A 17,530-nucleotide genomic window follows, 5' to 3' on the forward strand; every position below is an offset into this window, starting at 1 on the left:
CTTCCTGCACGCTTTCTTCTCTGCAGGGACACAATTGGCTGGTGGAGAGAGGCAATGCTTTTGAGTTTTCGCGCCATCTAGTTCCACTGTATTTGAGAAAAGACAGACATCTCTACAGCCAAAACTAGGCAACTCACACCAAAATAAGTAGATCGATAAATAACCCTACAATAAAGAGGAAAAAATATGTATTTTGGACTTCAGAATGAATGGTCGCTTTAAAATGTTGCAGCATGATATAGCGACACGTGGTTAAACTGAAAAGTAGACGTAGACTTTCATTACCCCGTTTAAAATTCACTGCGGGTACATTTACAGTAATATGTGCTAGATCGCTGCAGGGAGGAGGAGTCACAGACACAAAAAATGTACAGTCGAGTGTGCACGTTGATGTTTTATGGTGCAATGGGGTCAATTCATCTTGAAACCAACTTATTAAGTAAACATCTCTACAAATGTGAACGTATATTCTGTCTGATTTCTTTCACTTTTTACGTTTATGTTAAAAATGGTTTCTGATTTATCTTTTTTTTATCTATTCTTTTACAAGCTATCAAGGGTACTGTTTTAACACCAATAAAGTCGGCTACAGCATTCACATTCAAATGCAAACTCCTGTGTTAAGTCTGCTTTGGTTATATATAAAATAAAGTTTAGTGGATACACATCTGCATCAGCACACTGGTGATGTTCTGCAGGTGCTGTGCAGCAACAGGAAGAATCAGAAAAGTAGGTCAGTTTATCCAAATTGACTCATTTCAGTATCACCTATCGATTTGAAGTTGACCACACTGTTGTCTTGGACTTCCGCACTCCCAAGTGAAGTCGCCTGATCTGTTTCCTCAGAAAGAAAAACAGTCATCAAGAGGTCACAACCCGATTGGCTGCATGCAGTCTGTGAACCTCGAGCGCCGCCCAGCAGCTCTGCTCTCTTCAGCACCGCTCATTGTGATTGACAGGTAGGCTCAGCCCCTCTCCGGGCGGACACGCAGCGTCCTCAAACGTGTAGCCGACGTATAATTAAACAAATGATTTGAGTGCCATGTCAAACGTTAGTCGCTGCTGTGTTGTGTTGCAGATTTACAACACACTCTCTGTAAGTTGATCCCGTCCTCCAAATCATTCCACAGGTGCCATCTTTTCATTCAGGTCAGTCTCTTGTCATCCTTTTTGATTTAATTCAACTCCTTAGCGCTATAATCTAATCACATCTGATCTGATCTGATCTGATCTAACCTGCAACTTTAAATAAATCTTCACATCACTTTGTCGTCCTTCATGTTAATCCTAAAATTCATTTGTTTATGAAGTATTCATGAAGTATTCAGAATACTGCATTCCGCTACATGTTTAAATCCTGCATTCATAATAAGTTTACACAATTGTTACTAACGCATTAATATGTACAATTACACTTACGGAATATGTACAAATACATTACAAAGTAGTGTATTTTTTATTTTTAAATGTATTTTTTTTTTTTTAACTTTTACTGTAAAGTCTGGTTCGATTTAGCAGTCCCCTTCCTCCCTCGGGACACAATAAAGTAATCTGAAGCTTAAGATATCATGGGAGACTCAGGGAGACGTTTGTAAAAACATATTCAGATCGTTTTTTGTTTTTTTTTCTTTTTTAAAGATGCAATAAAAAGCTACTTTATTGCCTCCCTCCAGTCTTCAGCCATGTCCACCTCCAGAAGCCCCGATCGTCCTTCTCCGTGCGAGTCGTCCTCCTCAGTGGACAGCGGTACCTACATAGAGCCTGGTCCTGGCCTCCTCTTCCCGGTATCACCGTCCTCCCTACTGGCTCGACGTCTCCTGCGCTTTCGCGCCTGCAGCAGCCACGGCCCCGTTGCGCGCCGCAAGAGGGAGATGATCCCCCCCGACCAGAAGGATGCCGCCTACTGGGACAAGCGACAAAAGAACAACGAGGCAGCCAAGCGGTCCAGAGAGAAGCGGAGGCTGAACGACCTGATGGTGGAGGGTCAGCTGCTGGCTCTGAGCGACGAGAACGCGCGGCTGCGGGCTCAGGTGCTCAGCCTGCAGTACCACAGCAGACTGAGCGCAGAGAAGAGCAAAGCTGCCTCCGCTGAAAGTTCTACCTGGTCATTATCAGCTACACCGGCTCACATCCCGGCCCTCCTCCAAGCTGGACTCAGCAGCGTGAGCAGCCCCGCTTCCTATCTGGGGCAGCAAGAAAGGGCGATCCATCCATTTGAGGCCAGTACACGGGGTGTTGGCGGATTTGATTCTCAAAGTTCTCTCACACCGCAAAGTCTCTTCCACTTCCCCGGGCTCCGTGTCCGCTCCCCCCGAGCGGTCTTTGAGGCCGAGATGGAGGCTCAGCGACAGGTGTCCTGTAGCGACGACATCCCGCAAACCCCCGACGGTTCCTCCGCCCGCGCATTTCTGCCCACACCCGACTCACTCCACCATGCCCCCATCCTGTCATACCCACCTCCAAACTGGCTGGTGCCCCATGTGAACCACCCGGCAGTGTGCAATAACTTCATGCTACCTTGGCGTTCTTCCTACCGGGCTCCACCGGCCGTCTACCCCGGCCTGCCTCTCTACGTCCAGGAGAGACAAGGCCTGACTCTGGGTGTGGAGGCGGACATTCAGAGGGGGCTGAAGAGCCGGCTCAGCAGCGCGCCGGCAGGGTTGTCTCAAGTAGAGGTGCACCTCACTCCAGATGGACACTGACGGGACAGTTTGACTGTCATGGTGTTCATTACATGGAGAGGAAGAAATTCTGCATTCATGTCTTGCAAAAAAAAAAAAAGAAAAAAGAAAAAAAGGCAATTATTGCTGTGGTTTGATGTTTAAACTCACCAGTGAATTCAATGCAACGCCATTCAATCTGTTATTTAGCCGCAGTGAAAACAGGAAAAAAATGTTAATCAACTAACGATACAGAGGAAGCCTATGGCATATTTTCCGATGAACAGAAGGCACTTAATTGCAGCCAACAGAAAGTCTGATTTACTGCCTGACGTGCTGTGGTTTCAAATGTGTTCATCGCAGTGAGACATCGCACGCACCAACCAGCGCGGTCAGAGCACCTCTTAACCTTTATGACAAAAAAGGGATAATGTCACAGCTAATCTGAGTCCCTCACTCAACAGATTGTGTTATTAGTAAGCCGTAGTATATCAGCATCGTGGCAAAAGACGCAACACGTCCGCAACAATCCAGTTCTTCTACTTGTCATAAATCGGGATGAAAGCGACATTCTGATCAATCCACCCGGTATATTTGATTGTGGGGGGGGGGGGGGGGGGGGGTTCCGATTTAAAGTCTGGGACTCTTTGCCGTTTATCTGCGGTGACGAACATCAGCAAGTGAGCCAGCGAAACTGGGTGACTTGGTATTTCCCTTTATCCCCACTGCGTTATTTCCCAGCAGACTTCGATTGAATGGAAAACCAAACGTTGAACCGTTCATTGGTGTGCAACAGCTCTGCATGAGACACCGTCCTCTACTGCATGTGGTTGTGCCACTCTTCAGTGCTTCATCAAGTCAAGAATATCACCCTCATACAATAACTAAATACTTGATCGCTAAATAAGTCTTGTGTACTGTAAAAACAAAAAGTGAGGTACTTTCCACCTTTGACTGAAATCTCTCTGCAAGGTGTTTCTTAAGCTGTTGGGAAAGTAAAACACGATGATAATTTAAAGATCACGAGCCATACATGAAATTTGAAAAACAAAATGCATCCACATTTTAATTTGAATTAAGAAATGATCCCAAACAAAATAATCTAATAAATCATTGTTCATTATTGGAGCAGAAGCTGCAAATTACTCAAAATTCATATATGATTAAAAGTCATTGTGTTGAAATATGACTTTGGTAAAAGTGTAAAAATTACCTGTGTGAACAGTACTTGAGTAAAAGGCTTAATGTGTCTGACATAAATAGTACAGTTTTTGTCTATTAATGTACTGATGTATCCAAAGTAGAAGTGTAAGTAAACACACTGTGGAGTCAGGCAGTTTATCTGTTTGCCAATATGATAAATTAATTGAAAATTGCACAAAGACCCTGATACAGCATGTAATCTGCAAAGTAACTTGTGACTAAAGTTATCATATAAAGAAAGCGAAGTGAAAGTACAATATTTGCCCCCAAAAGATAATGCAAGTACAAAGTAGCAGAAAATGGAAATGCTAAAGTAAAGAACAGAATCGTATTTAAGTTCTCCACTTAAGTAAATGTACTTAGTTACATTTCATCACTGGGTGTAAATGATGGTCAACTTTGTGACTGCATCATCTTAAAGCTTTCATGCCCCTGTATGCATTGAGGGGAAATCCATCCTAAATGTCTCTCCACTGGCGTTGCCATTAAGTAGGTTTGACTCAAACAATAGTCCACACTGATTAATTATTAGAAGCCAATCAAGTTTATCGGCTTAACCGGCTGTCTTCACGTTTCACTTCTTCACTGCGGTTGTTGTAAATCAGTCTAAAAGTTCAGATGTCTGTGGCACTTGCTTGCAGGTTAGTTTTTAATTGCCATTTTTATGACCACTGAGACAAAAGGGTTGTTCAAAACTGTTTTCTTTCTCCTGGTGATCATGGTAAGACCTACTATTGCCCTTGTAACAGGTGGTCCTCTACAGTCTGCCAGTAGAGGGCGCTGCAACACAAGATTGGTGTAGTTTCCTCTGTCAGGACGGTGCAAGTGATGAATTCACATCTCAAACCAGTAGGCAAATTCATTGTGTATGTATTTTTTTTTTCTTTTGGTGTAAGACATGCCAACAATCAATGTTTAAAGTAAATGAATTAAAACTGTTTTTACTATATTTATGTCACATCTAGACTGTTTTTATAGAAAATAAAACAAGTCGGAACAAAATTTGATCTAAAATTAATCTGGTGTATTGATGAAACTTTAAAAGGGCTAAATTAAACAATTTGTAGCAGTTTACACTTTTCACTTTTTTATTGGCCATATGTGAGTGGATCGTAAAATAATGTGAAAAATTAGATCTTCAGCGTCTCTTGCAGTTTTCCTACACAAGCCTGTGGATGGCTTGATTAAGCGTTCTAATGTTGCTTGACTGTGGATTTCTTTGTGAAGGACTTTCCGATTTTCTGCGACAGTCCAAAGGATGTGACTTTATGCAAGTTCTCAAGTGCGTCGTCTCAGCAGCTTGCAGTGCAACACTCCAGTTCCACAAAGCCCCTTTAACCCCTGAACAGTTCTGACCCTGTTAGAGAGGATGTCAGCTTTTCTTCTAAATGAAGCTTAAAAATTTGACGTGTTTTGCGCACAGTCATTTATAAAACACCATAGCAGGAATTGACTTCAAGGCTCATCTTAATTTGGGACCAAATATCAACACAAAATAATTATAATAATAATTAGCTTGTTAGTTTGCTGGTTGCAAAATGTCAGTCCATTAAATCATTAAGTCTGGGTCATACAGTTCAAAATTATTTCCTACTTTGTTTAATGTCACATCATGCTTGGTTTTACTGCTTATTTAATAGACTTTGTAGTTTCGACAAGAGGATTTTGTTACAGTTTTGTCCATTGCACAGACCCAACTGACATTTAGACTGAAAAGAGGTCTGAATATAAACAGTTTTGAACTTGAGCTTTAAAATGACTTTGGTAGACATGCAGGTTAGGTGTTCTCAGCTGTCCAACAAACTACAAAGCATTTTGGTGTCCACACGGACCTCTGGTGTATTCTTTTTTTAATGAAAACAACAGGAAGCAAAATTCTCACTTCTCTACTTGTGACGTGCCTATACATAGAAACGAGGGGTGACATAAGAATTTACACCAACAACAAAAGTATGAGTTATAATTTCTTATTTCAAAGTTAGGTTTTCCACTTTTGATGGACAACAAGCTATTCTACAGTGTATTGCAAAAAGCAGATCAGTGTGAGGATATGAAGTAGAAATGAAGTCGCAACTTTGACATCTACATCGATGCGTGACAAGCACTTCTCTTCTTTCTGTGAATCTGAGGTGTCAAAGATTTATCAAAGTCAGTTTAATCCTCTCAGTTGTTCTTTTCAGAAAGACACATAACTATTTCTTAACTACGTGACTTTACTACTAATAATAGTACTACTACTGCTGCTGTTAAATGTTTTCTAAAAGGAGGCATCAGCTAACTGCTCTCAACGCTAGCATACAAGGCAATACAGGCTATATGTCTGTTTGACAGCAACATCAGATAAGTGAGACCACTGTGTAGGCAAGCCACCGACACCACAACACTATCGAGATCAAGGGGGCCAGTCAGACACTTTCCATGTGACAGCAGGGGTGGACAGTCCAAGTTCAAGACAAGAAAACAACACATCAAGAGTGACACAAAGCGACGACGGAGGGAGGTGAGAGAGTACGACTGACAGACTTCATCAGCCCCCCTCTGCTGATATGTGCATTGATCTCATGACGCATACTCAAAGGAGAGTCCCCTGCTCCATGTTGTATATATACACCCAGTGAGAGTGAGGTATCTGTAAATTAGGTCTTTGGCACCTCTGTGGCAGAGGACTTCCTGCATCCAACTGTTAAAGGTAAGGCCTCAAACTCATTTTCACATTTAAAACAGTTTGGACTCTTTATGTAAAGACCACAAAGATTCAGTGAAAAGAGAGGGCTTGGGTCGTCAAACAGTTGATGTTTTTTTGAATTTTAAATCTAGGATCAACTCTGTAAACTACTGATGTCATTCTTTTTCATGTGTTATACAAATACAGGATTAAAGGACTGGGCTTATAAATCTAAATCAATTTTCAATTACCAGAAAATGTTACTCTATTATCTGTCAAGAATTGTTTGAGGAAGAGGAAGTGCTAGCGCCTTGTAAAATTTAGAGGGCTACTTTTGTACATGGCGTGCTTCTGTTGTAAAAGTCCTTACTATGTAAAATATTGGGTTTTCTAATATATATATATACACATTTTCCAAAGCACGTGTTGATTGTTGATTGAACTTTTTAGATATAGATCTAATCAAGATAATATCATATTCAATTAGGATATGGAAGCATATCTGGGAAGAAGTTAGAAACTTTTACCTAGGTCATAACGAAAATGTTAAAATGTGACATCTACTCAGTCTATCTACATCCTATGAAAAACATAGTACATCTAGTTGATCCGAAAGAGCCTCCTAATCAGGTATTTTAGCCTAACACAAATGTTTTGTCATGTAAACGGTGTTATTAATATTGGATTTTTGTGGAGGCAGAAATGGCTCCGTGTTGTCATGTTGTCTCGTAGAACATTACTGCAACAAATACTTTATAAAGCCGTTAATGTTACTATGTCGGAGATAATCAATAAATCATTTCTGTAATTTCAAGCAATAATGTGAAACACTTGCTGGTTTGCTGGAGTCTTTGAGGCTTTTCCTTTAGGCTCTGGGAAATTGTGATGGGCATTTTTTCAAACAACATTAAAATAATGAAAATAATTGGGAAGATAATTGGCAGATTAATTGAATAATTAAAATAATTATCGATTGCAGCCCTATTATACAAACACAAACACACATACAGTATACATATGCATATGTACACACACATGCGCATACACACACAATACAATGTGTATCTTTATTAGCATTATTCACAACAAAAACATTAAGGTAGGGTTTAAAAAAAACATAAAGTATGGTGGATTTATTGCTGTGCAATTAGAACAAACTATAAAAGTGATTAATTGAATTATGTATTTGGTCCTGGTTGCAAAATACACACATTACTTAACATTGTGCTGATGAAACACCACATAAGAAACAGTTTTTATGTCTTTTGTTGATTACTGTGTTGGCTGCAGTGTGCAAACTGAAAGAAATGGTTCTTGCTCTATAGTCTCAAAAAAGTTTGAATTATGTACTATTTGAAGGATTTTGGCCTAGTTGAAATTCAACAACCCTCCTCACACCTGTCTGATAGATAAATTATCATCAAACGCTCTCAGAACATCACATCTAATCTGGACGGGTTTCAGTGCAAATCCATAAGAACCCCAAAAATTAAGTATATAACCCCTCCCGCAGTGTTACGTTTGTAGGTAGAGGAATCTTCTACATGATCTCAAAGTAAAACACTGTGTATGCAGTATGTTCAATGATGGTAAAACACAGTTTAGTCTTAAATAAAAGATGACAATGACACTGACAGCTTAGTACTGTGAGAATACACGCTTGCTTCCTCTTTTGATGATGCCATAAATACCTTGTTTACAGACTCATTTCCATGTATAATCAGCCGTTACAAATGGCGAATGTTATGTTTTATGGTGCTTTCCACTTACAATATATAAAGAGAGAACAAGGAAAGATGGTGCTAGAGTTATTAGTACCGATCTTCAAGGAATCTATGCGTTAACGGAAAATTCAGGCCAAGAACTGTGGCAAAGTCTTTATTCTCCCAAGAGCATTCATTTACTCAGACTTCCTCACTGGCAGTTTACAAGAGACATGAGCATTGTACATTGAGCTGAAAACTGACTGACCAATTTGTCCTCCTAAGGGTAGTTATTTTAACAATGGCTGGCAGGGCGCACAGCAACACAGCAGCAGATGGTAGAGGTATGAGAAAACGGATAGAGACCAAAAGAAGAAGTTTGAGAGTTCCTTACTAAAAAGCGGGCTGGCTATAATTAGTCAATAAGAAACAGGTGCAAATGTGCCGCAGAGGACTGAGCTGGCTTGGCCTCGAGAGATTTCACGCAGGAACTCTCTTCTTTTTTTATTTTCTCTCTCTCTGTCTCCCTATATGATTATTGTTTTCTCTCTTCCTGCTGTTGCTTTTTTTGGACCTTGCTTGTGCAGAGTATACACAGCTTTGTCTTTGTGTCTCACACACACAGACACACACAAGTATGCAGGTGTGCACATTCTCACACAAACAAACAAGTGTTTCACGTCTATGTTCTCACTGGGCACACGCTTGAATATTTTTAAACTCATGTGCATTCTCACCACAGCACACAGGGTCCCTTTGAAACTTTTGTTTGATGGCTCTGGCTCAGTTCAACTGGCACGTCAAATCCGACTGCATGGTCAGTGAATATACTGAGAAGCTGCTTCCAGTGCGTAGAATAAAAAATGAAAACAAAAAAGTGAACAGGACATTGCATGATCATTTTTGAGGTAGTAGACTGTAAAGTTATGGTTTGTGCTAAAGAGAGTTCTTCAGTCCCTCATGTGAAATCCTGAGTTACAGTTCATTGTGCAGCTCTTTTATGAGGTGTAACATGTAACTGCTAGCATAATGATATTGGCCATAGTGTGGGGGAAAGATTAATAAGTTAAACATCATTGTGTACGCTCAATGTGTGTGTGAACTTGGATGTGTTGCTGCGTTTGGCTGCACGCACACAGGGCTGGTTGTGGTTTCATCACAATGCTCATCCTTCTTGCAGCGCTTCCCATGAAACCACCCACAAACCCACGTGAACGAAAGAGACTATATTAAAGATTCCTCTCAGAATGGTTATTCAAAATATTGAATTTGCCTTCTGCACTTTACCACGAAATGGACAAACCTTTACTGCCTGCTTTTTCTTAGAAGAAAAAGATTGAAGTATATCAGGTAGATAAAAGAGAAGTAGAAGGGGGAAGTGGTGACTGGGTCCATGAAAGAGGTAGATGGGAGAGATAATGTGAGAAACACAAAGCTATGTCAGACCAAAAACTCAGCTACAGAATCTTTTTATAGTGCCCGAACTGAGTCTGTGTCAATGTTAAATAGGTATAGGTACAGTCAACAATTTCTATATGATGAGCTCAAGTGATCACCCCTCCACTAAACTGAACTTGAAAAGCTTGTGCAAAATGCAGTTCTGCAATAAAAACATTTTCTGCTCATTTTTACAATTATTTTTTATTTATTAGCAAAAACTGGATGGTTAAAATCTTAAGTTCTAAACCAATCTGTCGGATAATGTGCACAAACTCTCCAAAGTGAGCTCTCAACCACCCGTAGTGCAGATCAGTACAGTGGCTATTTCATAATTGTAAATTGACTTCACAACAGCATATTGATGATCAAACACGGAAGCCCACATTCTTCTTTGTCTGCTTAATGTTTCCCGTCACATTTTTCTCATGTGGTCTACACGGGAGGGAGGTGAGGTGAGGTGAGATGAGATGAAGTAGGAGGGTTTGAGTGCTGGAGACAAAGTTTTGTGCACTGTCGTAACCTCTGCAGCTTTGTGGAGAAAGAAACAGATATGTGCAGCTTTAGCTACCTGTTACTGGTTACTCCTTGGAAAGTATAGGCTTTAACATTGATAACACAATCACATAAGCAATACAAACTGACAAATCAAGGTCAGATTTGATTTATCATCGCAGTGCAATCCAATAACATTTTTACAAATACCTTAAAAGGTCCAGTGTATAGTATTCAGTGGCCTCTAGCGTTGACTCTGCAGTTTGCAATGATCACCCCTCATCTCATGCTCAACTATGGTGGCCAATAAAAGAGCAAAAGGCCCTCTTTGGAGTCAGTGTTTGTTCTGGGCTACAGCAGAAAACATGGTGGTGCAATATAGTGAACTCTGTGGAAGATGACCCACTCTCTTTGCAGATATTAAAGGCTCATTCCAAGCAAACAAGAACGCAGTGTTTCTTAGTTTCAGATTATCATAAACCAAAGAACTGACAGTTATGAATATTATGTATACATATTAGGGCTGTCAAAATTGACGTTCGAATATTCGCTCTAAAAAACACAGATTCAAACCATTCGAATATCTATATTTGCACATTATGTCAATAACAGGAGGACAAACCAATACAACGAGACATAACTACTTGTATAGGTATTTTTGGGATACGGTACCTCGGTTCCAATTCTTGACAAAACTCTCTGAAGCCTCTGCCATCAGCAATACTGATTGGCTTCATGTCCTTGCATATGAATGAACCAAGTTTCTTCGTGCACGCCTCTTGTCATGCTGCAGACAAAGAGCTAGTGGAGGGTGATGAAAAATATGAGTCGAGACGTGGCTGTTTAGTTGGAGTTCCAGACATCATGGCATGCTCATTTGGATGCACTTTTTCGAGATCTGCCCTCATGTTGCTAGTGGTGGAATGATAAGCTAACTGAGGCTCTGCATTTTTGACGTCTCCTGACCAAAATCCAAAGTATTTCCAAACAGGGCTTTTCAGGTTGCTTGCAGTCCAAACGACTCTCTCTGCTGCCGAGTTGGGCTCTGAACCTTCTGCCATTTAGTTTCTCTCTCTGCCATTTGCATCTTCCACGGTTTTTGTTGCATCTCACTTTCAGCAGTGAGTCAGTGAGTTTACATGACACTCAGGAAAAACAAATCACTGGGTTAGTCCGACTATGATCAGATTTTTGCGTGTATATACCTTAGTCTGACTAAAATCGGACTGGATTGGATTTCCCATAGTTGGATTAAAACACCTAGATTACTCAATTGATAGTCGCATTACTTGTGCATGTATACGTTCCATCAGATTGGTTTCCTATTTTGAGCAGGCTCGAGATTTTTTTCCCGGGGCCGTGAGCAGGAAATAAAAGGATGGTGGCGGCAGCGTCTTTCCTCCGAAATCACCCAAGCAAGAGCGCCATTGTGCATCTAGTTTGTGTAATTATCATGTACAACATATACGAAATGTGCGAAGATCTAGCTTTGTCTCGCTCTTCGTACGCCATCTTTCTCAAATGCCGAGGCAGAGTTTGTTGTTGCTGGTGACGTAAAGAGGTTAGCCACTAGTTGAAATGGGTACAGCGCCACATATCATACCGGGGTATGACATGCTTTGGCCAATAATTCAATTTTCTCACCAGCATGTATACTCGGACAATTGCAGTTGTCTGACTGAGTAATATAGTCGAACTATGACTGTAATCTGACTAAGCCGACTAAGCCCACACACAAAGCAGCAGCTGATGTGTTTTTTTCCACAGTCGAATATTAGTTTTCATAATCAAATATCCATTTTTTTTAAAATATTCGAATATATATTTGAATTTGTTGACAGCCCTAACATATTTTATACACACACATATTGCATCTTTAAACAACAACTCAGTTGCTGAAGGATTACTGTTCTTATAAGGAATAAACTTCTTGACATAAAAATGATCTTTTGGTGACCTTTTGTATGTTTTTCCCCTCTAGGTGACAGCTGTGGACTTTGGAAGTCACATGTCAAAAGACTGTAAGCTGTACAGTGTCACAGACACCGATACTGCCTTTGGTGAAGACAAACCAAGATAAGGCAAAATCAAACCCAAATCAGATAAGGTTACCATACAAGAAGGAAGTACCTAGATTATTCAAAGCCCTCCTGCACTACTTGCGATTTCAAGCTTCTGTTTGTTGTCAATCACTTTCCTCTTCCATGGAGTCGTCACCTTATCATTTAGGCCAAGTCAGTGATATTTTGCAAGTGGAAAATGATCAGGCACCGAAGGGAAACCGTCGCAAAAGGAAGTTCATACCTGATGAGAAGAAGGATGCCCTCTACTGGGAGAAACGCCGCAAGAACAACGAGGCTGCCAAACGGTCACGTGAGAAGAGAAGGATGAATGATTACGTGCTGGAGACTCACCTCATGGCCCTGAGAGAAGAAAATAAGAGACTTAGTGCTGAACTAATGGCCATCAAGCTGCAATATGGCCTGATGCACCCTGTGGCCTATACCGCACACCAGAGTAATCACATGCAACATCATGTCCACAGCAGCACCCATCCTATCACTGCCATGAGCACACACCATCAGTCCCTGCACAGGGACTACTCCAGGGGTGATAGAGACTCTTCTTTTATGCCAAGCCACCAACCATCACATCCTCTTTTAGTCCCTGCTTATGCCCTACATGCCATGAGAGGCTACTCATATATTAACTCAGCTGGTACTACTGCCTCTGGCCTCCTCACTCCCCTTATCCTCCCTCAAAATTTCCTGCCGACCCAGTCATCCTGTCTTGGAGTCCCCTTACTGAAGCCCATTCCTACGAGACCCCCCTCAGATGAGGAGGAGGAGCAACAGGTCCCGGGGGTGTCGTTCCTCTCTCGCTCTGCTGCACCTCAGAAAATCCACTCCAGAGGACACAGAAACTATCCCCCACGAAAAGAATACATGTCAGACTGATAGAGGAGCGTATCTACTGTACAGTTGTTAGATTGACTAAGGAACAGTCATATCTCATTATGTACTGTCAAATATCTTTCTGACACTTAATATCTGTGAATTAATGGTATATGCTGTGTTAAAAAAAAACAATGTTAAAGGGATATTCCAGTGTAAGTTTAATCCATGGTCTAAAACAACGTGACACTGAGTAAGACCACCCCCTGAGAGATCAAGTTTTCCGACCGCTAGCTTATGTAGTTTTAGCAACATCAGAAAAGACCGCACAGTAACAATACACTGCAACCATGCCTCCAACTACGAAACCGCCATCAAAAAGCCGCAAATAATGCTCAGAACAGCACCAAATTTTGGCAATAGTACAATAAGGGTCCCAGCATATATTTCGAGGCATCAAACATCAGCTAGCTTAGCCAGATTTCTACTGAAAAGTGAACGCAGCTCACCACTCTCCTGCAGCCCTCCTGAAGCCTTGCGAGTTGATTATCGAGTGCAGTAGAGCTCCACAACTGAAGGATGAAAATTTATGATTATCACTCCATAGAAATGCAATCAAAGTTTATGTGTGTCTTGCCTACCAGTTTATAACAGTTAATATTCAGAACTGAGCACTTCTAACTGCATTTGGTAATTGACTCGCCGGGTTTCCCCACAACAAGCATACTGCTGCAGGAGAGTGGTGAAATGTGTTCTATTTTCAGTAGAAATCCGGCTAAGCTAGCAGATGTTTGATGCCTTGAACTATGTGCTGGGACCCTATTTGTACTGTTGCTGAAGTTTGGTGCTGTTCTGAGCATTATTTGTGGCTATGACTGGCTTTTTGATGGTGGTTTCTTGGTTGGAGGCATAGACTGCAGTGTATTGTTATCGTGCAGTCTTCCCGAGGTTGCTAAAACTACATAAGATAGTGCTTGGAAAACTTGATCTCTCGAGGGGGAGTCTTACTCAGTGTCACGATGTGTTAGACCGTGGATTAAACTTACATCGGAATATCCCTTTAAGGAGTACAGGGTGTGAAAACACTCCACACTCAACACCTTTTGTGAATGAAGAACATTTTGAGCATAAAAAAGTTTCATAAGAATTTTAATAGAAACCATTCAAACCACTGTCTTATCAATTTGCAGACAAATAACACAACTTTATGCTTTCAAATTGTGGTCAGTGCGTATGCCAAGCATGCAGGTGATGCAGCAGTAATTTCCATTAAGTTCAGTGGAGAGCAGATCCATAGTCAAATGATCGAGTGGCAACCTCTGGGGCTGAATAAATTAAGCCAACGCAGAAGTGCCAAAAGAAGTACAGTTCCTCAAATGACCACTTGGGGCTGGCTCCAGAAGTGACCAACTTTACAGCAGAAATAAACATATTTAGAGCCTGGTATGAAAAACAGTTTGCCACCATAGTTAATTTCCCCGTGCGGGACAACTGTACCAGGGCTGAATTTTCATTAAACTTAAAATTATAGTTTGGAGTTAGCTGTCTAGCTAGCTCTCAGCGACCAGGCCTCGTTCTGTCCATCGCGGCTCAACCTCTTTATCAAACTTTGGATTGGATTGGGCAGGAGTTAGACAGAGTCAGGCTCTGCCAAGATGGTGACAACCAGAACCAAAACAAAGAGCTTCACAAAGTCTCTTTAGAAACCTGTAGGTTCTAGTCAGTTCAGTTCTGACTTTGGTTTCATGTGGGTGAAAGTTCTGTGCTGGTCTGACTCATGGTACAGTTTCTCACTCTTTAAACCACCTGACATTTTATGCATGCTCTTTGGAAGCAGCTGTTTTCCACAGAAATTAATGGAAGGGACTTTTCATCTGTACCGAAAGTTGGAAGATGTAAAGAATATTCGTATAGTTGTGTTATTTGCACACAGACTGAAGCGACTGGGCTGTCAACACATGTTCACAGCACGCCCTGCTGTAACACAAAAATAGACCTCTGAAGTTACTTTGGCTCTTCTCTGTGTCGACTTTCTTCAGTATGTCAAAGTTCAGCAGACGTGGGTTGTGTATGAGGTAATAGTACTGACTGATCTCAGCTCACCATTGTCGCTTCTGAGGACTGCTTACTGTGAGAGAACTAGATATGTGTCTGCTGTAAGTTTATATCATAGCCACACATAAAGATGGACAATGTGTCTCCAATTCCTTTAAATGTCAAACATTAAGACCAAATATCCTGATAGAAGCGCAGTCTCATTGTGCTGGCAAAGTCATTTGGATTCAGACTATGTACAGTAATGATCGGGCATTTGAGCAGCGGTATCGACTTTCAGCACTTTCCATACACTGACCTATATGCAGCCAGCCATCGCGGGGCTATCCAGATGTTTCGGCTTCACTTCTGGGGAGCTGCCACATCGTCCATCTTTATACTGTGTATGGTAAATGGATTGTATTTCTTTTTTTTTTAATGATAAACATTTTTTGGTGCTAATGTACATCTGTTAACCAGCAAATATAGCCTTAACTAGATTAATGTAGAGTCAATAGAATCAAGTATTTCCATCCTATTTCATCCAGTGAAATGCATTTCTGTTTTAAGGAGAATACTTAACAAACTGTTGGCAACAACCTCCCTCTGAATGGAAACAGTGCATTATGATGATGAGTTTATTTTGTTTTTCCTGTGTGGGCAGAAAGTCATCTTCCTCCTTCTTGTGACCACAATGTTTTTTCCAATATGCTAGTTAGTCTGGGTGTGTCATTGTGTTGAATATATTTCAAAATAATAATAAAAAAAAATCATTTTAGAGTTGCAAAAAAGTTTTCAAGTTTCTTTTGGAAAAAAACAAAACAAAACTGAAACCATGCATGGCTCACGGTCACAAAGCTAAAAAAGTATCACTCCACTCTGCCTACATAACCCTTGTTTAAATCACAGTGTTAGTTGCTTTCCCAACACAGGAGGAGATAAAAGTTGAGTCCCAATACAGAGGCCAAGGCCTACAATAATGAGGCCTGGGATGATAAGGCTTGTGGGCTACAGTACTCCAAAAAATAAAGGTCTTTAGTCCAGAGAGAAGTAAAACTATTTGATTAGGTAACAGAAAAGGCAGCTTCCTTCTGTCGGCATCTGTTGTTTCGTTTGGTGTAATTGTGAGTCAGCAGCACCCAAGGCTACAGCAGGTTGCTGGCTCTTTGCCTGACAGCGCTGACGGCAGCATCGCTGCTGTGCAGGCAAACAGCCAGTAGGGCTGGCACAAAGACAAACTCAAAAAAACAGTCAAAGCCAACACAAAAACTAGGCAGCAGCTGACTACTGATTAAGTATTTTTGTAATATAAAACTTTGTTTTTATGGCCAGGAATTCAATAACTTATCAGCAGCTGTGGCTATTAAACATGGCCAATGAGGCCACTACTGCCAGCTAGTTAGAAGTATACAAAGGCAAATTCATGCGACATCAGAGACACAGACTTCAAAAACAATCAAATTATTAGAAAGCAATAGCCAATTTGCTTTGATTTATTCCTGTCGGATAACACAATTTAAACAATCTAAAAACAACTTGATTATTAACAATGGGATTATGAAGAACCTATCAGATTTTAGGATTATTTTTTCAAATACATGGTGCAAAAGTATTGAGCCCATACATGAATTATTGGTAAATTGGGGAAATTAGGGCAGCACTACATGGTAAGAAAAAACAAATCATGTTGTGATTGCAGCACCACAGTAAGTCATTATAATGTGTGACTGTTAGTCGCACATCGTTAACATTACCAGCTGGATAGCTAGTTGTAGAACACAGCTGCCTCAAATTACTGTTTTAACTCCCTCAAATGATTTCTATTAAGCCACTAAAATCAGTGTGTTTGTCCTCTTGCCTTTAATGCTCTCTGCTGTGCAGTTTTCAGTGAAATGCCAATGAATTCTTCATGTTCCGTCAGTTAAAAACAGTTAGCATCCCATACTTCACCGTGCTAACTGTTTGCCTGCTAAAACTAGAGCAGGTTAGCTAGCTCCTGACAAAACTCTGTCATTAATCTTGTATGTAAGTGTACGAAAAAATGTGTTGTTTTAATGATGTCAGAGTGATATTTACTCATGTATGTGCTAAGGAGACAAGTTGTGCTGGGTTTTTTACTGTCAACATTTGAAAAGACCGACAAAAAACTTAGTTAGCTTCTGGTGCATTTCTGTGAATTGTTCCCATTTAACTGAATGAACCTGCTGCTTAAACTATAAACTGTTTTGTCAAATAATAGTACTTATTGAATACTGCATGAATACTTACATATTCACCTGGAAGGGCAAAACGCTACTTGTGGAGGGTGTGCTGATGGGAGGTCAGCTTCACCCTCCCAGGTGAAGCGACCGACCAGCAGAAGTCAGTGCGGCCACCACGGACGAGACTCACCCTGCCGGCTTCCAGCGCACCCACGCGGCAAAACCGGAAGTACCGCCA

The 17,530-nt window shown here is 40.9% G+C and overlaps 3 protein-coding genes across 11 annotated transcripts in view; 2 read left to right on the top strand and 1 right to left on the bottom strand.

The window, feature by feature from the left end:
- Window positions 1-17,511, bottom strand: part of atp8b3 (ATPase phospholipid transporting 8B3) — a 43,428-nt gene extending 25,917 nt beyond the window's left edge. For 6 of the 8 annotated variants that reach the window (XM_037114162.1, XM_037114160.1, XM_037114156.1 and 3 more), the window contains exons 1-2: window positions 17,360-17,510; window positions 12,468-12,586 (exon numbers count right to left, since the gene is read on the bottom strand). The gene's annotated coding sequence lies outside the window, so the exon portion shown is untranslated. Of the gene's footprint in view, window positions 1-12,467; window positions 12,587-13,566; window positions 13,630-17,359 lie in introns of all 8 variants that reach the window. The other 2 variants (XM_037114159.1, XR_005077669.1) reach the window with 2 other exon arrangements.
- si:dkey-172o19.2 lies at window positions 349-2,759 on the top strand. 2 transcript variants are annotated; one of them, XM_037114168.1, is made up of 2 exons: window positions 349-1,149; window positions 1,639-2,759. In XM_037114168.1, exon 2 carries the CDS (start codon window positions 1,683-1,685, stop codon window positions 2,700-2,702), a length of 1,020 nt encoding a protein of 339 aa, XP_036970063.1. In that variant the 5' UTR covers window positions 349-1,149; window positions 1,639-1,682; the 3' UTR covers window positions 2,703-2,759. The 2 variants fall into 2 exon arrangements, with proteins under 2 accessions (XP_036970063.1, XP_036970062.1); XM_037114167.1 differs by having other exon boundaries at window positions 350-1,149; window positions 1,674-2,759.
- nfil3-4 (nuclear factor, interleukin 3 regulated, member 4) lies at window positions 6,190-13,263 on the top strand. Its single transcript, XM_037114169.1, has 2 exons — window positions 6,190-6,552; window positions 12,145-13,263. The coding sequence occupies exon 2, from the start codon at window positions 12,368-12,370 to the stop codon at window positions 13,118-13,120; it is 753 nt and encodes a 250-aa protein (XP_036970064.1). The 5' UTR covers window positions 6,190-6,552; window positions 12,145-12,367; the 3' UTR covers window positions 13,121-13,263.
- Window positions 17,512-17,530: the final 19 nt, after the last annotated feature.

This window comes from Acanthopagrus latus, chromosome 11 (genome assembly GCF_904848185.1).
Source record: "Acanthopagrus latus isolate v.2019 chromosome 11, fAcaLat1.1, whole genome shotgun sequence".
Lineage (NCBI taxonomy): Eukaryota > Metazoa > Chordata > Actinopteri > Spariformes > Sparidae > Acanthopagrus > Acanthopagrus latus.

Excerpts from the sequence above, each read along its gene's own strand:
- si:dkey-172o19.2 (XM_037114168.1), top strand. The coding sequence starts at position 1,683 with ATGTCCACCTCCAGAAGCCCCGATCGTCCTTCTCCGTGCGAGTCGTCC.
- nfil3-4 (XM_037114169.1), top strand. The coding sequence starts at position 12,368 with ATGGAGTCGTCACCTTATCATTTAGGCCAAGTCAGTGATATTTTGCAA.